At 43.4% G+C, this 24,161-nt stretch overlaps 1 protein-coding gene across 1 annotated transcript in view; it reads right to left on the bottom strand.

The window, feature by feature from the left end:
* Positions 1-14,624, bottom strand: part of COL24A1 (collagen type XXIV alpha 1 chain) — a 200,445-nt gene extending 185,821 nt beyond the window's left edge. Inside the window, exons 1-2 of the mRNA XM_067538541.1 lie at positions 14,524-14,624; positions 4,327-4,391 (exon numbers count right to left, since the gene is read on the bottom strand). Of these exons, the coding sequence (XP_067394642.1) occupies positions 4,327-4,391; positions 14,524-14,579 (121 nt within the window). The 5' untranslated portion in view covers positions 14,580-14,624. The remainder of the gene's footprint in view (positions 1-4,326; positions 4,392-14,523) is intronic.
* Between the last annotated feature and the right edge of the window lie 9,537 nt (positions 14,625-24,161).

Here is a 24,161-nt window from a genome sequence, read left to right as displayed (position 1 = left end):
CGGGAAGACAGTTTGGTGAATGAATCAAAGATTTCAGTTTACAGAGCTTTAAAAGAAATTATGAATAAAAAAACTAATGAGCAGCAGTCATTTTATATAGTAAATGGAGAAAAGTCTAACATGACAAGTATCCTCTGACTGCAAAGCTCCAAGTTAAATATCCTTATCCATCAGCATGAGCATTATAACTTTATATTGCTTGCAGTGCTTTCATCCTTACGGGTTTTTTCTCAATAAATCATATGGGTAGAAATGTCTTTACTGGTGAATCTGGTTGTCATTTAAGGAAGTGAGACGAGTGAACATGGACATCACCGGAGAGGTGAGCTAAAAGGTGGACTGTTTGCTGAGACACTTGAAATCTGCAGCACACAAACTTTCTAAGGTCAGCTTGGGTGGGAATGAAAGCCATATTAGACTCACGCTCTGATCGTTGGAGCCCTGGGTGTTTGGGATCCCAGCAACGAGTGTGTGCTGCGGCCTGTGGTGTCGGTCGGTGCTATGCCCGGCTGATGCGGTGCCTCATGGTGTCTGACACCATCAGGTGGTCGAGAGATATTTACATCAAGCACATCACCGGGCACAGACAGTACCAGGATGAGTAAGGTGGAGCGCCACCGCAAGGAATTTATAGATTAAAGGACTACCTACACCACATAACTGACTCAATGAAGGACAGTCCACTATTATGGACATATCTACTCCCCATTAACCACATCCTATGTAACCCCTGCAATAAGTGATGTTCCTGAATTACTGATCGCTTGTACTGTTAACCATCAAACCTATTACCCCCCATCCAGGATACCACAGATTATGCTTTCATTGTACTCTCTGACTCCCAACCAATGGGTGGCATCCGGATCTTTGGCAAATTCCCTAGATAATTCTGTTAGCAACTTAGTACTGCCTCTGGATCTGCTATGTAGTTAGGCAGAGGGATAGGCTGCTTCAACTGTCTACCTTTTTGTTGCTTCTTTCTTTGAATTTCTTTTGATTCTGTGAAATATAAACAATTTTCTCTTTCATAATATGGTTCCCCACAAATTACTCTGCAATATACAATACATTTTAGCTATTTCTTAAAGAGAGATTTTTAAGAACTGAAATTTGGCTGGCATGGATATCTCAGTATGCCCAGATAACTTTTCTTATTTAAAATAACCCATGTGTATTTTAAAGCAGAAAACTTTATAGATTAGTTACTTTGTATGCATAACTACTTTTTACAGCCTTTTATATTACAGTCTCAAAGAACCACATGTTAAGTGAAATTTACCCTTGAGAATGAGTAAATTTTCATTCAGGGAGATTTCCCATTGAATTACATAGAACTGATATCAGCTACAAATGGGGTCATGTTTACAACAGCGTAATGATGGCTCTAGCAAGATTTCTTCATGAAACACGTTACAAAAGAAATTTAAATACAAGAATGTTAAGTTTGTTACCTACACCAAGAAAAAATGGGCTTCAGAGTTAAGGATCAGGCTATGAATAAGTGGACACAGTAAGCTTCAGTAGAAAAACAATAAGGTTTTCTCTTGTGGCTAGGTACTGATGTTTTTCTACAAACTTCCATACATTTGATGGGTTAAGTTACAACTTTTGCTATCTTTTAATGTAATTATGGGGGTTCTTTTCACTTTGCAGTGTGTGCTTAACAATTCATTCTAATAGGATGTATGCATGACTGTAGAGGAGCAAACACCTTTGAAAGTTCATTTGCTTATGTGGAACATTTTCTTCTTGATGCATCAGAAATGGTTCCTCTGTTCTGCCTTTTTCCTCCAACCTGGGAGCATGAGGCTGGGGCAGAAAATTGTATGATTCCAAATCACTCTGTCCCTGCTACATATTTATTTTATCTACATAAATTTCTAAGAAGAGGTGTGAACTCTAGGCATCCTGGCAATCATTCTAAACCCACAAAACAAATATAAAACCTGCAGCAACATCCACTGTATACAGCAGGAATTAGATTGAATTTACAGCAAAGTAAAGGTGTGGAAAAATATCCCATCTGCCCTAATGATAGCTCCTCAAGCAAAATCCCCCTCCCCGAATCCCTTGTAAAAGGTAAGTGTGTCAGTGTGCTCTAGGAATTAATAAACCTGAATGATTTCAGACCAAGTGGGACGCAAGTTCCAAAGTCAAAAGGTGCTCAAATACTAGGGTGATGAGAGCTATAGAAGTGGATAAAGGGCCAACAGCTCCCTTCCTGATACTCAAGGAGCATCAGCTTGAGTGCTTCCACTGACCTCTGCTGTGGCAGTGTGACAGAGAGACAAGCAGTCTAGGAAGTTTGCAGGTTCAAGACCAGTTAGGATGTTTACAGATCAAAACCAAATTCTCCATGGAAAGCCCTGGGTAGCCAGTGCAGATCACAGAGCAAGTGTGTAACATGCTCCTGCTGAGCTACCTGCTCAGTACGAAGCACATTCTGTACCACCTTCACTTCCTGCATGGATTGAAGACCTAGCCCACAGGCTAAAAAGTCCACAAAAAAAAAAACCAGTTAAGGGAAGCAGACAACTACCAAATTATCTTTCCAAGGCCAGGCAGCCTGCGCAGGTTTCCTCTTCATAGTGGAATCTCTAGGTAGTGTAGAGCTGCAATACTAGCTTCTCCTCCTGGAACAAGGAGCACAGACAGGGCATTCCTTCACCTAACAAGCCCCAGCTGCTAGTGCAGCTCTCCAGGTATCATTCTGCTTACAGGAAACAGAGCAGTCATGACGCTTCTCTGCTTTATTCAGAAGACCAGCCCTGCGCCTCCAGGACTATAGGAGCACAGGGGGCACATTTGCACCCCCTACTCGTAGGAGCACTGCTCTGCTAGAGCTGAGGATCTAGTTCTGTAACTTTAAAACTCCTTTTCTGATATTTTGCCAGTTGTCCCAGAAAATTTCCTCCAGGGGATGACATGTGGCATGTGAAATGTTGTGGAAACTTGCTATCTTTTGGAAAAGTTTGGAGAGGTAGGTTGAAAATTGGATATATAATGGGAATCTAGCTTCACCCTTTACTACACAGGAGCTACCATCACTGTGTTATCTATTACCCACTTCCGCTGCTTCAGGAAAAGTGGAAGCTGAATCCTTAAATCCACCCACCTTCCCTCCCTGTTCCTGCAGTGGCCTCTAATGTAGCTGGCCATGGGAGCAGTCAATGTACATATATGACTGTAGGCTCAGCCTCCCAGGCCAAGCTTTCTTTCTCTTCTGTTGCAAAATTCGGATCAGTTGAGAATGGTACTAGGAAATTCACAACATTCCAGGCAGCATATAGCATGCTGCTGAATGGGGGAATAGGGAGACAGCCCTATCAGGAGATAATGGAGAGAGCAGAGGACCAATAAACAAGTAGTGGAGGAAAATAGTTAAGAGCAAGATAGGAAAAGACAAAACATGCAGAAAAAATACAAGACAAGGAAGAAAACGAGAACAGAAAAGTATTGCAACTCGTAGGTACCAGTGCAAAGTGGTACGTGGGGAGGGGTTACTCAGCTGCTGATCCATGCCCAGAGAACTCCAGCAAAATATAATCAGGAATCAGTCCTTTCTTAAAAATGTATTCCAGCTGTTTGGTTTGGTTTTCTTTGTGGTGAATCTAGTCACCAGCCAACAGTGAACATTTCTTTCAAAGACGAAATCATTTTGTGTGCCCCCTAGACAGTGAAGGGTAATTTACATGACAAGCACTCAATGCCATCCATGACCCATCACCGACAGCCAAAAATTACCATCCTGACACATTAACTTCCACCAACTGAGGATACATGTTCTTCAACCATCTCTAATGCAACCCTTCACATCTGGCAGTGTCAGGACACCAGGCAGACAAAAACAAAACACCACCCTATTTCCTAACCGACATCTGTATTTGAATACAAAAATAAGCTAACGTGTGAATTTCATCTTTTGCCTAATAATGCCAATTTAGACTAAGCACTTATTATAGGCACTGGTTTGCTTGCAGAGTCTTAAGAAGTGCAAAGGTAACTCAGTCACAGTTCACCGCCCCCAAGAACACCCACTTACAATGACGACACAATCAAAGCCTTTTCACTGTACAAGACTTCTCTTTTATAAAGACCTTAGTTAAATATGTGAGCAATTTCATAGACAGAAAATCTGAGTAATTTTCAAAAGGTCATCTTTTCCAAATGATTACTTTAAACTTATGATCTCATTGTACTCTATCTGACATTTGGATTAGTAGCTTTTGAACAGCTGAATTTAAGGTCATTACTACCAGAAGTCATTTACTTTTTCCCTCTAATGGCAGATTATTCAAATATTCTGTTATAAGGAAGTCTTCTCACCTTGTGCTGGCATTTGTGCGGCACCCACAGCTACACATATCGCAAGAAAAAGGAGGAGGGTTTTCCTAAAAGAAAAAAGAATTTTAAAATGTGAAGAAAAAAAATCTTAACCAACCAACAGTTTAAAACTCCCTGGGACTCGGAAGGCCTGATTCAACGCCAATTGAAGTCAATTAAAAGACTCTTATTGACTTCATTAATTTATGGATCAGAGCCATAGTACCCTCAGATTTGTAGAATTTTCCACTGATGCTAATAAGAAATTTCATAGAAGAGTCAAGGATAATATATGTCCCCATGTTTCAACCAACACATGCTCAGTAGATACATTCTACGCTGATGCCTATTCACAAGACAACTATATTCATTTTGAAATTATTTTATTTTGTTGTATCCACTTCATATTAAACTACTTTATAGAAAAAATGCTATTGTAATGAAAATATGACATGACAATTTGTTATACTCTGCATTTTACCGATAGTACTCATTACCAATTTTATTACATATTCTATCAGTTTATCCAGAAATGAAAATGGTGTGTAGTAACTAATGAATCTGTAGGTCTTGTACTTTCTTCTTTTCTATGACCAAGATCCCGGTTATAACTACTAGTGTTTCAAAGGCACCAATGTATCATGCTTTCTTAGGGGTATAAAAATCACAGAACCTCTTTGAATCAAAACTCCATGCTCAGAGGGGCACTCCTGTATTCTCAGTTGATACAGACAAATTCTGTTCACATTATCTGCTTTGCCTACATCTAGACAGCAGTGATTCGCAACAGCTCATTCTTCTAATATAGTCCTTCCTGAAGGCACAAATTTTCACTACAGCTGAATTCACTCTTCTGAATAATCCCCTGACAATTGATGTTCTGAAGACAAACATGGTAGATGCTATGAGGCAGGAGGAAGTTTTATAGACCCAACAATTACAATTCATCAAAGGTTTTTTGTCTTAAAAAGGTACTTTTAAAAAATACTCCAGGTGGTAACATCTCTGTTCTTATCTTGCTCACTGAGTAAGTGACCTTGACATCACCCAGGAACCACCATATATACCATTACTGATATATTAGGCTAAACATTCTATTAACCATATAATATTTCAAATGCTTAGGGGAAAATAGCATGATGTACAAAATTAAACGAAGTGTATCTGCACTGCTAGGATATGTCTTTATGATGCAATCTGTCACAAATCAAAGGAAAGCTTTCACTGTATAAGGTTTGCATGGAGTTTTTAAGACTGTAAGCCCCAAATTTTCAAACTAAGAAAGTAGCCTGAGTTTCAGAGGAAGTTAGGGTCTTATTTAGGCATCTTTATATGTATTTATTGTAGGTGACTGCCTTTAGACACCCAAGCCATGGAAAAGAGTTCATAGACAGGAAATCTGGGTAACTAGTGGTTTGTAATCTGGATTGCTACCTACAGCTAAAAGTATAAACACATGCAGTTTTTTAAAGAGAAATGCATATATAATAGGTGGGATTTTCAAAGGGGCTTATTGTTGATCTAACTCTCTCCCACTGAAATCATTGGAAATTTTATCAGATTTCAATGGCAGCAGAGTGAGGTCAACATTCAAAATCCCACCCTGTAAATGTGAGTCATATTGCAGATATCTTTATTATCTGTTTCTTTACACACACACACAGTACACATTTATATTTTAAAATAGCTATTCAATTCTTTGGCTCTGCTTTTCCCGCTTTCTTTCATGGCTGATGGAATCGCTGTAGTTCTTCTTGCCTTCACAGCCTCAGGGGCTAAGGCTATCTCTTCCCCGACGGCGGCAAATTTGTCGCCGTCAGATCAACTTCTCTGGATCGACTGAATGGTCAGTGGAGACCCACTCAGTCGATCCAGAAATCAATGTATTAAGACCACCTTCTCAAGTGGCGTAGCGCTGCGTCGATGGGAACACAGTTCCTGTTGGTGCAGTGTAGTGAGGACGGCGTGCAGAACAGAAGCAGAGAAGTCGACGGGAGTTACGCAAGATTTTTGCGTAGCTTGCATAACTCCGGTCGACTGCCGCCGAATCTCCCAGGTAAGTGAAGACAAGCCCTAACTCCATGACACAGCAAGAAATGCCTTTTAAAGCATTTTTAGCTGCCATTCACAAGCAGAAACTGTTGGGTGACATACGAAAGCCAACTGATGCAGTGGGTTCGCATTTTAGGCTTCCATTTCTGGAGACTTGAATCCAAATCCTAATGTAATGTCACAAGTGAATGTGAGCATATACAATCCCCATTCACACATATCATACAACTTGGCACTTTCTGACTTTACTGGAGTGAGACACTCAAAGCTAGATCAAGAAAGATATTGCAGAATTTAGCTGCCTTAGCAAAAATACCTAAATGTGGAAGCTTGTACTGTACCTGCGCACAGTGTGTATGGCTCAACCTATTGTTATTGGTGACTTTCATAAGCACCAAATTAACTCCCAAACAAAAACAAACAAACAATAAAAAACACCCAACGAAATTTCATTAACAGGACACCACTCAGGATGATTAATGAAACCTTCATATCCTAAAAGCAGAGGTGGTTCTTTCTTAACATTCTAACAGGTCCAGTCACATTAGCCAGGGATCGCTATATATGTCAAACATTCATTTTTTACATCCCAATACATAATTACAGGATGAGTCCAAAGGATTCTGAAAAGCTGTAGGTTACAGAAATGTAACTGGATATGCAGATATATTAATAGTAAAGGTAAAGACAAATGTCTAGCATATACACCCCTATCTCTCGGCTAATGTCAGGAACAGGCAAGAAATCAGACAAAGAAGAGACTAAAAGACAACCATAGGGACTGAGTTTCCCCAATGGTTGGGAAATCCTATTCCTCCTGTTTCTTTACTCCACAACAGGTAAAGTATTTTGTAAATTGAGCCTTTCCTTTGATCTGAAGTTGCACAAGAGAGCTGCTCCATGCCCATAGAGGGGCATGAAGAATTAGGGAAGTCACTGTCATGGTAGGAAAATTCTTTTGCATGAGGTCTCACTTCTCAATCAAGTCCACAACTTTTCTTGGTGCTGGTTAAGGGCCAATTCTTACTCACTTTGCTCATATAAGCAGTATTGCTCGCTGCATAAGGTTTGTAGGATTTGGCACTAAAATGGGGTCCTTTTTTCCTCCCCATGGTTTTCTAGAGTAGCTTATTTATTCTCTCTGCTGAATAACTCAGCTTGGACCGTCATCTTCCTGGGACTTCATGACCCTTGTTACAAACCCCAAATTACAAAATAAGTCGTGTTATATTTTGCCTCAGTTAGACAGGGACCTTAATCCTTGGGGAAGCAAGTGTGAATGAAATGTTTCAAGCCCTGCTCCTTACTCTTCTTCTAGTCAGATCTTAAGAGGAATGAGTGAGCAGTGTGGGCCTCATGGACAGCAGAGAGACTGACCCCTGACTGTGTCTCAAGCCCAGCTCATGTGTTTGTGTCTGCTGGGCCACCTTCTCTGCTGAGACATGAAGGCAGGGAAAGTGGCAATGTCTGTATTAGGGAGTCAGTAACCTCTCAAGCTGACTTAACTACAGGCTGTTTTCTCCCTCTTCCTGAACCCCACTGTTGGCCTTTCTGGGGCTGTTTCAGTACTCCTTGGCCACTGCCTATTTCCTGTCCCAGAGTCAGGTCTTTCTTTTATTCCCATCCCTGCCCATTGCCTCTGAACCCTCTCTCATAATTTTGAATATAGGCTGGGGGAGATCACATCATTACATGAAGACTGGAGCAACAAAATGTACTTGAGCCAGCCCTAGTGAATGTGCCAATCAATGATGCTAATGCATGATCATTCTGGAAGTGCTTTTTGCGATGTGGACACTTGCCCACTAGAAAATGGACTAAACCCATCAGTACTGTTAGTTTTTCCCAGCTGGGGGACTGAATAGTTCAGGGACTGGTAATGATCACAGCCTGCCCTAGACAGCAATGACTGAAAATTATTAACGCCTGATGACTGTTCAGGGATGTACAGGGCTCACATTCAACTGCTAAACGGTGTAACAGCACCTCTCTCAACGTTCTCCAGAACAGCTCAGCTTTCATTAAAACAAACAAACAAAAAAATCCGGCATGTTGTTGCAGTTGCAAACAAAAGCTTAAAAATGTGAACCAACTAGAAACTAAGCAGAGAAGAATTTGCAGAGAGCCTAGAACAATAGATGTGAACTCCACCATTCATCTCATTCAAGTGTTAACTCGGATTCCTGGTGATGATGATTTAAGTGTCAACATTATTAACTATTTCATCCTTCATGTAAGAAAGAAGTGGGAGGATCACAGATCTGTAATTTATTGTGAGTGACATCTTATTTTGGTGCCAAAAGTGGGTGCTATTTGTGAGATACTTTTTTTTCTTTTTTCTTTTTCTTTTTTGTTGCCAGATCAAGGAGACAAGCTGAAGAAGCTTTTCAAAATCCATGAATATATTCAAGTCTCACCGAAAGAGAAACAAGGTCAAATCTGGAAGTTGAAGCTAGACAAATTCAGACTGAAACAAGATGTAAATATTTAATAGTAAGAGTAATTAACCATTGGAACAGTTTATAAAGAGTTGTGGTGGATTCTCCATCAATGACAATTTTTAAATTAAGACTGCATGTTTTTCTAAAAGATATACTTCAGGAATTATTTTGGGGAAATTCTATGGTTTGTGTTGCACAGAAAGCTAGATTAGATGATCATGGTGGTCCCTTCTGGCCTTGAAATCTATGACTCCATTACTAAAAGCACCCAGAGAGCACACATGCTGGTAATCTGAACATTTGTACAATCCAGTTTGAGCAGTTTCTCATTGTGGTGACTCACATGGGTGGAGCTTATTTTGTGAATAGATTTGGAGGAAGGATGCCTCACTCTTTGGTGCTTGCATGACTCCCCTGTGAATACCCAAGTTACTCAGGCTGCATTGTGAAGAGGATTTGGCATAAAGTAGCACATGTAACATGTAGCTAGTAGAACTGGTCAAAAAGTTTTGAATTGGAAAATGTTGACATAATTTGAAATAAAACAACTGAGAAAAATAAAAGTAAATAATTTTCTCCAAATTTTTTGTGAATTGTTTACCTGATTTTTTTTATTTTATTTTAACAAGCTCAGCTATCCACAGTATCTTAAATATTTCCTTTTGAACTACCAAAGCAAAATCTTTCATTTCTGTAAAATATTCCTCTCTATCCTCCTCTTCACTAATAAATGTAGGTATTTTTTTTTCATTTTATAGACAGTGATACCAATGTAATATTTAAATAAAACAACAGTTCAGGACTTGCAGCTAATCAAATGCAAAAAAGTCAGTAAATAAAAATATCCTAGGGTTATGCTCTACAGTTTACATTTAAGAATGAAAGGTTCTGTCAACTGAATTCAAAGAGAGGTTGGAAGTGCAAGGAATGCATGATCAGGACCATTACTGCATAACCTGCTGGGACAGTACCAGCACAGAGAATACTGGAGCCAAATTTGACCTAACAGCATCCCCTAAGAAAGGTGCTTGCTAAATGGCAAAAAATTGTGTACTTTTCATGAGGCCTTTGCTTGCTTAACACAAACACCCCATTATCCCAGAAGGTTCTTATTCTATCTACTTGCTCAGCTAACTTGGGGACAAATACCCCTAACTATACGCATGCAAGTAACCGCACTGGAGTCAATGGGACTGTTTCTGAGAGTCAGTAAGACTGGGCCCAAAATTACTTGCGAGAGTAAGGCAAGCAGGATCTGGCTCTTGAATTACACCTAGTTCTCTCTACTCATCTGCTTGTGTTTCCCTCTGTCTCTCTCTTTCTCCTTGCCCTTTAAGAAAACACAACTATCTTGGATAAATATGTCATTTTGTTTAAAACCTGCCAGGCTGAGCTTCCTATAACACTTTTCTCCCTTGCTGGCTATATAAATGAAGTTGACTAATGGATGGGGTTACTACAGATTCTGGACACAAGGCTATTGGGTCCGGAAAGACAGATCCCCTGCCAGGAATGTGCAAACCAACCTCAGTGTCCCAGCAGCAGCCCAAGAAGCCAAACTCCTTCCCTGCTGCTGCTTTCATGTTGCTGTGTTACACAATTGTATGAGAGTTTTCAAACTCTTCCACAACATTTCCAATCATTCAGATGTTTCCCCATCTGGACCCAATTTGCAAAGCCCCAAATTACCCATGAATCCATTTGAGGGCCTAATGCAGAGAATCCAGGGCCTGAGAACAGGAACTGGAGGAGCAATTTGGTCAGTCACTGAGAAATAGTGGGCAGGAGTTCTAGGCCTGTGCCTGGGACACAGGGACCCCCTCATGCACAAACAGCTGTCAGGGGTAGAATTTAAAGTGACAAGATACAGAGCAGGATCTTTACTTCAGCTTAAACCCAGAGAGAATCCTGTAGCACAAATGTATCTGGACTTTAAAAAAGTAATTTAAACCACACATTTATTATTAATGAATTATTTATTATTTATATATTTTTTGCATTAGTGTTTTTTTGCACAAGTTTTGGACACAGTTAGGTAAACTTCAGTATGTGTTATTGTACTACTTTAACAAATGTATTTGCATTTTTCTAGCATTAAGGTGTCTCTACAATTTTGTTTAATCACACAGTAAAAAACACCCATTACCTTAGACTTAAGGTTGCTTACTCAAGGGCAAATCTGACTATGGTAATCAGTAAAGATCAAGAAGATCTTGAATTAAGGCAATCTATATTTATATGCCTTAATAACTAAACATCACCCAAAGACCCCTCAGCTCCACAACAAACTCCCTTGCACTTGCAACTCACAACTAGTCACAATGCACACCAAATGCCTCTACCACCTACTGGGACTTATAAGCAGCCTTAACTCTGATTGCAGCTGGGTTAACATATACATTTGACAGATGACATATGCACTGGTAAAATCAATAATGTTCTTTTTACATGAAAAAGTATGAAATCATAGTTAAGGTTGTGTGTTTTAGTGCTGCGCAGACGAATTTGGTGTGTGCGTAGTGGTCAGTTAAATGTTGTAAATGCAAACCAGTTTGTTGTGGAGGTGAGGAGGTATTTGAATATGGGTTTCCTACCCTCCTACCTCATGATCTTCTTGATTTTCAGCCATTCAGAAACTTGAGCTATAAACAAAGGTCTTTTGTTTGTGGGAATTTTCCAGGTTTTTAATAAATACTGTATATGTCAACTCTGATAGTTTATTCACACAGCTAGCTGTCATCACTGAGAGGTAGTAACCCCCACAGAGCCACAATTCATACCCCTCCTCTTGGGCCCTTGCATATAGCTCAGATTGCCCCCATGCCCCTTGCTGTCCCCCACATATCCCAGCCTTTCAATTGTGGTAACATATAGCCCGCTCCAGGCTGGGCTTCCCAGTTAAAAGTAAAATGTGGCTGGGTAGTAGAAGGGCATAGGGAGGGGCGGGTAGTGGGGGACATGGGCTCAGGATTGTGCATGATAGGTGGGTATGGGTTAGGGGTATAGGAGCTGGAGGGGACAGGTGGACATGGGAGAGATGCAGGCTTGTGCAGGTTCATAGGGATAATCTGTGGGGAGTCATGAGTCTGCAGGGACACGGGGTAGACTGCTTGGCGGGGAGGAGGGGACAACAGAGATGCAGGCGAGTGCGCGTGGAGAAGTGGGGCTGGGGAGAAGAGAAGCAGAGTTTGTAGAAGAACTTGTCTCTGCTGCGACAAAGCACAGAGGCTGATCGAAGAGCTCCGCTCTAACTAACCACACTGTTGTCCCGAGGAGCTACGCTGCTTCCCCCACCTCGGCGCCTCAGCCGGGTTCCCCACAGCGCCCTGCTGCCCCTCCGTGCTGCTGCACGAGCTGCTGGAGAAGGGAGCTAGGATGAGCACGGAGGAGGGAGACTGAGCTTGGGGGACAGGGTCTGTGCGGACGGGGGAGCAGCTGAGTCCCACTCCACTCGGCCATCCACGCTGGTGCTCCAAGGCAGCAGAGCCGGGGTGCTGGACGGGTGCCTGCACCTGGCCGCCAGCAACTCAACGACTCCACCCACCCACCCACCCACCCAGTGCTGCTGGCTCGTGCCCCCGGAGGGGCGCGCACCCTCACTCAGCCCCCTTCCCCTATGCATCGCCCACATCCCAGCTGGACCCTGACAATCCCACGATGCCCCCCCAGGCCTGCCTCTCGCCCGCCCCGCTGCGGCTTCCCGCAGGTGTGCCAGGGAGCAGCACCAAGCTCCACTTCTGCCCCTGCCCGGCTTGCACAATCTCCCAGCACCGCCCCCCCACACCCGCAGCAAAGCTGGCCCGGCGGGCAGGGAATCAGGCTGGCAGGCGCGGAGCCGGGGACTTCCGCGCTTTGCCCTGCGGCGATCCAAGAGCTCCTAGCGGACCAGGGGGACAAATCCGGATTGGCACGGACAGGTTAACACGCACCCTACGGACTGGCTGGTGTCTGGGTCTCCGGGGTACTTCTAACGCGGGCTCAGCGAGGTCGCCTCTGAGTCAGTGCCAAAGTCCGTGATCCCTGAGTGTCAGTGACGTCACCCGGCTCCCAGAGCGCGCGTGTTCAATGTGGACACTAAATCCCCTGGCGGACGTGTTGTGCTCAACCCCGCGGTTAATAATAACAACACGCCGCCCCAGTGCCTGTGTATAGCAAGGAGGCCGGCCCGACAGCGGGCTTCTCCGTGCTCGGGGGCTCCGCTCAGTGCTCAGGGAGAAACGGAGCAAAGTCCTAGGCCAGGCACATCACACTGCGCCCGGAGCGGATGCCCAGAGCCCATGCAAGGCCGGGATCGCAAAACCCGCCTTGCGTTTTTGAACAACAAAAAGTTGTGCTTATAACACAAACTGCCCCCTCCACACACACACACACACACACACTCACACGCTTCCCTCCCCCCTCTCTCCCTGTCTCCCCTTAGCCCGCCCTAGATTGTTCCTTCGGAGAGACTGTTACTAAACTGCATGGGATGAAAGCGGTGAGTTGGACCTATGGTTTGACACCCTTGGCTCTGAAATAATTAGCATGCAAGGGCGGGGTGTGTGTGGAGGAGAAAGCCTCCTAGCTGGGCTGCCCTCGCCGCACACACAAGTTCACACACATCCTCCAGGCCAGGGCGTCTTTGAACCTCCCTCCCCCCTGGCGGCGAGGAACTAACTCCTGCTCGCTCTGTGCTCGGCTGCATGCTGCCCGGACGCGATAACGAGATGATTCATTCCGGCAGACTCCGCAAATAGCCCCGCAGACACAGCTCCAGTGAACGAGCCCATCACCCCTACGTTTCCCAGGCACAGGGGGCCGCGCAGCACGGGACTGGGCTGGTAGCTCCCCCTACACGTGCGTGGAAAAATCTGCGGGAGCACATCCTCCTATCTAAAAATAACGCAGGGACTGAAGGCAAAGTACCGCTTCCCTTTAGTTCCCCCGTCACATCCCTGCCCTCTCTCCAGCATCAGCCGTTCACCAGGGACCACAAAATCAGCCACGGCGGTGGGCTCCCAGCAGGGAGGTTTTGCCCGCAGCAGAGGCGAGCTGATGTTTGTGCTCGTCCCCAGACACACGCGCGCGCAGCCACCTCTCGATCGATCCCTTGCCCCCCCCAAAGCCCCACGCGTCGTAGCTCAGGGAAGGCCACAAACAGGGGCGACCCCCCGCTTAAAGGCTGGCGCATTAGCCGGCTGAGCACCCAGAGCCACGCTGACACCGGCGCGCGTCTGTCTCCCCCCGCGGAGAGCGCTGTGCTCTGCTGTGCAGTGCTGTGCGTCCCGCCGGTGGAGCGAGCTCCAGCCCACCAGCCGGCCGATGGGGGGCGGGGGTTTGTTTGCATAAAATAAGCAAATCCCGCGACTCGTGCCGGAAGGGGGAGACCTGGAAAAGTCCTTGAGTCCGCGGAGCCCGTTTGAGCCCGGCGGTGGGAAAAGTGCCAGTCAGCTTTTTCTTCCTTCGGCGCCGCCTGATTGCTTTAGCAGAAGCGGTGGGGTTGGGTAGATCCGCTGGCAGAAGGAGGCTGTTTTAAACAGGGTCTTTTACAAACGGGGGGGGGGGGGTGGAGAGACGCACAGCTCCAAAACAAACTGCCTGCACCCTGCCTGCACCCGGGCTCCCGTCCCAGCCCGACCAGAGGCGCGCGCCGTGCGTGCAGCGAACTGCAGCGGCAGCAACAGTTCCGCTCCGCACCCCCTCGGCCCGCTGCTGAGCCCTGACTTACGTTTTTGCTGTGGGAGAGATGCTTCCACTCCTTGTCCTTTTTGCTCCTAAATGCATTTGTATGCATTTGTCCGAGCAGCGAAGATCTAACCGAAAACAGAAGCCAGCTCCAAACCGCGCAAGGTTCAGGTACTGTCCATGAAACCAGCTCCCCACCCACCCCCAAGCAGCGGAGCTCTTCGCAAGCCCTAGTATGTCTCCCCCATGGTGAAGGGGGGTGACTGGGGGGCCTCACTCGTGCGGGAGTTAGGGAGAGGAGGGCATCGAGATAAGCAAGAGCGAAACGCTCGGATTTCACGTGTGGTGCACACAGACCGGAGCCTTCGCTAGTGCACTGCAGCGGGGTATTGCATTGGACTCCGCGATCGGCTGCCGGGCCGGGCCGGGCCGGGAGGGAGGGAGGGGGAGTGCAGGAGAAATCCTTGGCTCTGGGGAAGGAACGGTGCCCAGACCACCAAAGCCTGTACAAAGAGGTTGGTCGAAGTGTCCGTCTAGCGGCGCTCGCACAGGCGTCCCACGCTGAGAGCAGCCTGCTTCTGGCAGGGTGAGGGGCGCAGCAGAGCAGCGCAGCCAGCCAACCCCAGGCAAACCCTCCCCGTCCCCGTGAGCGCTCGGTGTTAAATTTCACCGCTCGCTGGTTTGTGATTACATCACCGAAACCGCCTCTCAGTCACACACACTCCCCCCGTCCGGGCCGACCCCGCCGAGCGCTCACGCTTGCACTCCCTGTCCCTGCCCAAGGAGGGGGCGCACGCGGTCTCGGGGCTCCAGCCGGAGGTGGGAAGGAGCCGCCGCCCGCTGCTATCTCGGCACGGCAGCAGCGCTGTGTGCGGGTTCCAGCGACTGCCTACTGCATGTGCTGCCCACCGCATGGGCTGCCCCGCTGGGAGCCAGCGCAGCTCCCTGCGCCGCTCGTACGGCCAGGAGCGCAGCGCCGCCTTTGTGATGCTTTCCCGAGCGCATCTGTACAGTGGTGACCTCTTGAAGCATCGTCTGCGTCTCTTCCCCTGCTCCCACCTCCCGAATCTTGCCCTTTTTTCCCTCCTCAGGCACTTCTTTCCCCCTCTGCTCCTTCCCCGTCCCCTCTCCTCCTTACTCTTTCCGCAGACCCTTCTCTTAGAGGGCCAGATTCAGCTTTACAGCAGGGTACATGAGAGTAAGGCTAATGAAGTAATTAGGGGCCCTCTGATTTACATCCACGTTCCTGGGAGCGGAATGTAGCCCAGATAACAGAAGTGCACATCCCTATCTTTTCAGGGGCCTGCTCTAGCTCCCACTACAGCCCATGGCTAAACTCCCCTGTCTTGTTCCATGACAGCCTCACTTACCTACAGCCGTCACCTTATATTACTCATATGTAATAAAGCGACACTGCTAAATCTCCTTTTCATTATATAGTGAATCCTTCTTTCTGAGAAACTCTGATCATTTTAATAAAGAGTGGAGGGGAGGTTTTGTTTCTTTTTGTTTTTGGAGTAAATCACTGACACCAGAATTTTTCAGAGGCCTTACCCCACTATGCTGTTTGTATATTACCCACACTGATTAGCAGGGATGCAGTTTGGCTAAAAATGAAGGGGATGGGAAGCATAAAACTGATGAATGTATTTAATAAACCTAAATGGTTAGCATCTGCTTAGATTCCCACGGGGTTCAACAGCAAAGTCCTGGCAGGAAGACATGGGCTCAAATAAAATGTGGAAAAGAGGGGGAGGGGGAAGAGGATGAAAAGATATATAGAGAAAAATGAGTTTGCTGGAGGTTTTGCATCTCAAATGTAATTAAAACAGGATCGAGGAAAACTCCCTCTGGAAAATGTATGAAGAACAGATGTAATTTGGAAGCACTATAATGCCAGAAGAAACATGACACCCTTTTCTGCCTTCTTCTTGTCTTTTTAATTTCTTTCCCAATGTTCCTACCTTGCCTCAGTAACACAATATATTATATTGTGTTATCTTGTATAGTGTCAAACTGCCTTCCAAAACATGCCTGATATAGAATTGAAAAATACAAGACAGTATACTATATTACAGAAAGAGTAGCATAAAGACAACCGGCCAGATCCCACAGTCCTTTCTCGGGCAAAACTCCCATTGACTTCAGCAGAAGTTTTATTAGAGTAAGGACATCAAAGAGTGTTCTGTGCTAACCCTGGCTACAATTCCAGGGAACAAAGGTGTATCTAGAAAAGTTATCTGAAAGTTTTAAACATTTAACTTCACACATTGTAAATTCCTATTTCAACATCTGGAAACATCCAAACTGTATATTGGCCCACGGGCTACCATGCTGTTTCCTATTTATTTCAATTTTTGAAAGGAAAGGGAGAAAAACTGACACCATTTTGTATTTCCACCCACATTTCTTGCATTAAAAAAACCCCAGCAGATGAACATGGAGCTATATTTGTTTGTTAAGGTTGGGATTACGCCTGCTCACTGAAGTATTATAGTGGTAGCCTTACCAGAGCTGCAGGTAAGGTTCTGTTAGCATTTCCATTTTAAACCCCACTTGAATGAGCTCCAACAACTACCATGTAACCAGTCAGTCAATTAGTTTCTGTGTATTTACTTTAAGCTGAGCTAAAGCAAGATGCCTGCCAAGAATTAGCAGGTCTATCAACCATTTAAACTGGATGTCATGTAACCAGAGTTTTTAACAATGTGACTTGTTAACTCCAACATCAGATGTAAGAAAGTGATGGAGAAAACCTTGGGGGAAGGTCGAATACTGGACCAATCCCGCCCTTCACCATGACAGCAAGTAGAGCTGTGCTGGCCTTTTGGTACCTATGGAAACCATCCTGCCAGCACAAGAGTGACTTCATGGTGGGACTCACTTTACAGTTGTGCTGAAAAAGGAGCAGCATGCCTAGCGCTCACTGTAAGCATGGTGTACATACAGAGGCTGATGATTTTGACTATGCCCTCATGAGGGTGTGATGCACCATTTGTCACACATACTAGTGCTCAAGGGTCCCAGCAAATTGCATAGCTTGCTACCAGGGTGCTATAGGGGACAGGAGAAGGGTCTCCTTGCACCCTCTTTTTGTCCTGTTCTCAGGGTAGGATTTAGCTGTGTTCATGCTCAGGTGAGGATGAGGTAGCTTCTCACTTCCCCTGATGTTCTTCTCCTCTGCTGGCAGCCAACCACCGCTGGCATTTTTAAAAGATGTCTAATTTGATTCTGTAGTTTATTATTAAATTAATGTCACTGAAAAATAACATCTATACAGTACTTTTCACCCACCCCTCTCAAAACAGAAATACATAAGCACTGTTACCCTCATTTTACAGGTAGTGAAGCTGAAGTACAGAGAAATCAAATGACTTGCCTAAGTTCACATAGTGAGTCAGTAGCAGAGCTGAAAAGAGAAGCCAGGTCTCCCAACTCCATCAGTGCCTTACTTTTCAAATAGACTGCAAATTATTAATCACTATACTAAAAATCAATCAATATCAGTTTTAGTGCTATACTCAGTGTGCTTTCTCCATGCATTCTGACATGTTTTAATATGCAAAATCCACTGTGGTTGTAGCTATCCAGTTACATATGTTATCTCCCAAACTATATATAGCAGTCTGTATATTTTTGGGCAATAAAAGCCTATGCTTGAGTTCCAAATTTGTTAACTTGCCTTTGCAATGGACAGGGAAATTTGAGTTGCACTTCCTAAGGTGAGTTTTTTTCCCCAATTCCAGTTTTTCAGCATCTCTTGTCATTTCTCCCTGACCTCAGTCTATCACTGATTTATCTTATCTCTCCAGCAAAGGCTGGGTTACTGAAATCTAAAATTAGCTCTCTCGATTTTGCTTCTGCCTTTCCTACATAGCTACAGGCTGTTCCAGCTTTTTCTTTTTCTAGCAGTTCTCTCCTTTCATGAACCAACTTGTTCACTGACACTCTTGCTCACACTGCTAAACTTCACCCTTCAAAGCGTTTAGCAGGAATGGCTCACAGATTATGTGGACTGGTCTGAGGCATGGAAGATGATTCCATACAGCTGATTCTTCTTCTACAAAGGAAATTCTATAGACAGCAATGGTCAGAATTTTTTTGAGACCTTGATACAACACAGAATGAATAGGATTTTTTCCCCTAAAATGTAGGGCATGACACTGTAGAGGCCATGATTCAGAGTGGGGGTCTGATTCTTCTCCCATGGAAATCAATGGGAGTTTTACCCTTGATTTCATTAGGAGCAGGATGGAACCATTACACATTTACTGGTATAATCCCAAGATGTGGGATATTTGGTAGTAGATCCACACTACAATTGAATCCACTTAGGAGATTTATTTTCCCTGTACATCACAATATATGGTAGGAGGCGATATACCTACAATTGTTGGAATGAAATGCAGCAAAATGTTTATTTAGAATTCTATCGGTGGCAGCCAACAACTAGGTAACATTGCTCTGCTTAAAGAAAGAATTGCCAAACTATCGAATATGGATTGAGGAAATTCAAGAAATGGAAAGAATTACAGCATGTTTTTGATGACAACTGACTGAACTAAAAATAAGATGGACTCCAGTTCTAAAACTCTGACTTTTCTGTTCTGTGTAGAACATGAAAGGAACAGAACTGAAATAAAGTTAGGTTTCTGCTTTTCTTTTTAGCTCTAGTTCTGTACATTTTTTCTATCAAAGGAATTAATATGAAATGCAGTATTTTTTAACTCTTGTTTTTATTATGACTAAAGTCTGGAAAGGCCTTTAGAATCAGCATAATATATGAGACTTATTAAATGGATTCTATCCCTTTAAATTTTCTATTAGCAAACTGGAGCGGTAATTAGCATACAGTTATATTGTTCAGAGTTCAGACTGAAAGGTAACGGATATTTCTGCCTTGCAGGAACAACATCTAGAAACCAAGAGAGACAGAGAAGAGTGATTTAGTATACAGGCTTGAACTCAAGGTGACATGTAGCACAGAGGCAAAATAGCCAAGCAGCACAGAGATTCCTTAAGACATTAATTTTTAGTCAACAAAGGAATATACCCAGAAAGGAAGTAGAAATAAGAAAGTAGAGAGAAAAGAGCAGTGAACTGTGAGATGAAGCAAAGGTTCCAGACCACAAGGTTCCTGTGATTCAGACTGAGAAAGGTGTTGCAGTGAAGTCAACATACTTGCAATTGTTACTAAAACCTGGTAACACCCATTCATAAAGCCACTTCAGTAGGAAAAAACCATCATAAAGCAGAGTAAAAACTTGCTGAAAAGACAGACACACTATTCATACAAATCATGCGGAGGAAATTCTATACCTGACTGAGACACTGTGCGGCTTGATTTAAGTAATGGTGTAGCATGCACCATCCCAGGAACTGAGAGAAACTGAGCCAAAACAGCACAGGGAAGGAAAAGTCTGCCAGGAAATACTGGAGAAGTGATAAGCAAATATGGGCAGGAGGTGGAAGAGAGGGGAGGGCGAAGCAAGACGGGAACTGCAATGTGAGAATTACAAGAGTGCATTTGCAATGGACCAGGAGACCCACATTGCCACATAGGCCAATCTGCCTAGAAAGAGGAATGGTGAATTTCCATCTTACAGTGGGGCATGCAATCTCCTTGCAACTGGGAAAGGAAGAGCCTTGAAAGGATCCAGAAAGAACTTGGTGATTTTAATCTTTATTTGTTCTTCATCAAATCCTTGAGAGAGCAATTTGTAATTCAGAGAAGAATTGGAAATACCCACTCCTACACTGGAAAGGATTGTTTAGACATAAGCTTTTTTCTGGGATATTCATAGTACCAAAAACACATTCATAGTTAGAGTCTTTGGCTCTGCCTGAGAATTTGTAACCACAGGGTCAAATCATAACCTCCAAATGAAAGCTGAGAGAGAGAACAATGGATCTCAATCAGTGGATCGTCCTACAAATCTTCTCATCAGAGAGCAAGGATGCAAATCTCCTTGCCAATAGAAGTTCAGAAATCCCTGGGGAAATCCCATGAGTTTCAGAGCATCTAAAGTATGCCAAGGCAACTGTGCTGCTTCCCCAGACCCTCTTTCCCATGACAGCAAAGGTTACATCAGGAGCCATGCTGCCAGTGGCTCTCCACCAATGCCTGAACCAAACCTGAGGAGGAATTGGACAGAGTGAAGTGCAGCAGGTTTCTATGAGAATAATGCTGACAAGGGCAACATTAGTTTATGCAGAGAAATCCTTATGAGGGTTTGAGGGTGTATGTTTGAAGTACACTTTCTGTGTAAGGTCAACATACTGTGAAATAAAAATTGCTTCCTGGAAGGAGGGAATGTATATCTACTTTTTGTATTGAACTATTTTGTCTTTAGGCAATAAATTTGCCTAAGTTGGGTTAGTTGGTCTTCTGAACATTTTTAATAACAAACCACAAGTGTAATTAAATCAATTGGCTATACTTTTAAGCAATATCGCAGAGGAGAAAAATCACAGAAAACCAAGTCTTAGAAATGATGCCAAATGGAAACAGTCAAGGGGACTGGGTAAATTCCATTTTCACATTCCAAGGTATGAAGTCAGAGAAAAATAATGAAATAATTTGCATTTTTCATCCTAAAATCACAATGTAAATTACAAGGTGAATAAGTATTAGCCCCATTTTACACATTGGGGAAAGAAAAGCACAAAAGATATTAAGTAACTTGTCCAAGCCCACACACCCAGTTGTTTCAACCATTTGAATAACAGACAATTACTCTGACCTCTAAAATAAGTCACTCCATATTTGCAGCATTTTAATGTGATTTTTAAAGAGCTGAGAGTTTGTCCTACCGCACTTACCTATCATGTGGAACCATCAGAAAACTACTACAGATCACTGATACTAGGATCTACTGCTAACGATATCTGTTGACAAAGCTCATCAAAATTGTACATTGGTTTTAAAGTTCAATATTTGTATACTAATTAAAATAGAAGCCACCCACCATTTCCCACCTTCCTTTTCTGAATAAACATGTTGACATCAAAATCTTTCAGTGCTCATTAGTTCTTTATAGAGTGGGGGGCGGGAGAGACTTACAACCAACCCCGCACCCTTGGAGTTTGGCATCTTTATGGCTCAGCAAAGTTTCTTGCCTCAGAATCCAATGACAAAGGGAGAAAGCCAAAAGTATCTCCTAGCATAACTCCTTATTTTTGTACCATAGACAGTTAACTTCTAAATTAAGAATTATAGATCAGGCACCTACGACTGCAGCAAAACAAGTTTCTAGTCAGACATTCCAAAGTGGATTCTTTAAGTAGACATCCTCTCAAAACAGTAGACAGCTGAAAATATGGAGCTAACAGACCAAAATACACTGGGTTTGTACCTCTTAAACACTGATATTTTTAAGATTGCGGTATAATTACAATTTTTAAATCCTTTACAGCTGTAATATAAACATAGCATGGTATTTTAATAGCCTATTTTCATAGCATGGGTAACAGCAAGTGCAGACAGGGTCCTGGCCTTGCAAAAAACTGATTTCAACTGGATTATGTGTGAGGCTGAGGACTGTTGGAGAGTAAGGGTTATAGGACTGGGCCCTTAATTGTCTCCAATATGGTTACAGTGCAGAGAAAGCATATTTTATAGCACAATTTTCTCAGCAAGCGGAGGAAAATTAAAAACAAAAACAATAACAAAACCAACCAACCAACCAAAAATATTTAATAACAGAGTCTAGAAAAAAGATAGAGACAGCAGAAGCAGGAGGTTTTTCTCCCCAGATTAAATATGAGATCCATCAGGCCAGAATTGTTAAAGAAGAATTTTTAATATAATGAACCATAAAATCCTCATGGTTTGTTTCATCTTCAGATGTTGCCCCAAAAAATGGTCCAAACAGTTGAACACCAGATGAGTATGAGTAACTATTTGTAATACTATTTGTATATACAACATATATATTTATTTATATTACACACACACAAGCTTCTCTACATGAAAGTAATATTAAGGTTGTAAAGTCAATAACCCAAAAGCTAGGAACCTGTGCAGTCTTAATTCACCTCCTTTGTGCGTATGCATTATGATAATACAGTCTTTAATTAAATGATCACATACTATTTTTTCCTACAGGACCCCTGCTACATTCCAGGTACAGGATGGACTTGCTGTGGGGATGAATCAGGGTTTTTCCAGTCCCAGTGTCCTTGCACAACCATTCCCAAATCCCCCCTTCACCTTCCAGCTTCCTGTCCCCAGTCTCCTGACCCAGCCACTTCCAGTTTTCCCCCTCCTGGCTCTTCATTCAATATGTCTCACCAAGACCCAACCTTTGGTCACTCCCCCAGCTCATAGTCCCAGCATCTTTTCCCAGACAATCCCAGTCTCCCCCATCCTTTCTCCCAGTCCCAGTTTGCCTCTCCCTCGTCTCACCTTCCCCAGGCTCTTTGGTCCAATCTACTCCTCTTGCCACCTGCAGATCCAGCTTGTGTCCCTTCTGCATTCAAAGCAGACAGCTTCCTCCACATTCTATTTGGTTTCAGTAAGGAGAACGGGAATCCCTAAAAGCACAAGAGAAACAGGCTCCCTGCTCTCAGTTCAGATGCATGGATCCAGTCCTCGCACAAATATGCAATAGTGCAGAACTGCAATTAGAGGGAAAGTCCTGCTCTTCCCCAGGCTAGAGCATGCCCAGTGTGGACAGAATCTTCTAAGAATTTATTTATGAAGTTCTAGCAAGTCTCTACTGGGCATATGCAAACTGCAATTTTTCCTTTTCTGTGCTCCATAAGAGAAATCACGTTTTAAATCAGCTCTAATTCATGCAAGCACTGCTTTCAAAGTAACCAAAGTTTCAAATGGAAACTCAGAGGACTCTGCAACTTAGACTATTCCAATAATGATGAGGCAAAGAAACAAAATCCTTATTTTGTTCTCTATATATTCTGTTGAATTTTTTGGATCACTTCTCTAATTTTAAGAAGTGTTCATGGCATTGAAGTATACTCACAATAATGGCATTTATGGTATTCAGATGTTTTAGCTTTGTTATAGGATTGCATGACACACAAAAACTGTCTAATCTCTTCCACCACAAACATTAACACTTAACTGTTAAATTTCAATGGTTTGTTTTACATAAAATACACTGACACACTCTCACGTATTTGTCACAGAGATGCAGGAAAACAGTTTAGAAATTTTCTTGCAAAATGAGTTTGTTATTGGATGATAAAGAATTGCTTGCCTTTACAAGGAGAATCTTAGTTATTTTAAGAAAGTTGTTTAACAATTAAAATATACATTGAAACAAAGCTGGATTTTTTCCTTACATGTTTTCACATGATTTTTCGTGCTCTTGAAGTGGAATTAAATGATTACAAGACCTTTTCCCATTGTTTAATGTTCTTTAAAACCTAATCATGTTAATTTCATGTTGTGCAGTTCAGTAGGATAGTTGGGGAAATATTAAATGAATTTCCTGCTGAAAATTGGGCAGCTGTATCAGGGTCCTTGTCTGGGGCAACCCCACGGCCCTAGGAAGCCAAGTTTGTGAAATAGTGGCATACAAGATCTGTTAAACATTCCAAGGAAAAATTGTTTTGCTCTTTGTATATGCAAGTGGCAGACACCACTAATTTGGTTGACTTAATGTACCCTCTACACACATGCACATCATATATCATTTGAAAGCGTATTATGTCTAT

The sequence above is a fragment of the Emydura macquarii genome, unplaced genomic scaffold (assembly GCF_026122565.2).
Source record: "Emydura macquarii macquarii isolate MOO-44397 ecotype Brisbane River unplaced genomic scaffold, CSIRO-AGI_Emac_v2 contig_480, whole genome shotgun sequence".
Lineage (NCBI taxonomy): Eukaryota > Metazoa > Chordata > Testudines > Chelidae > Emydura > Emydura macquarii.
This window is presented reverse-complemented; position numbering and strand designations above follow the sequence as displayed.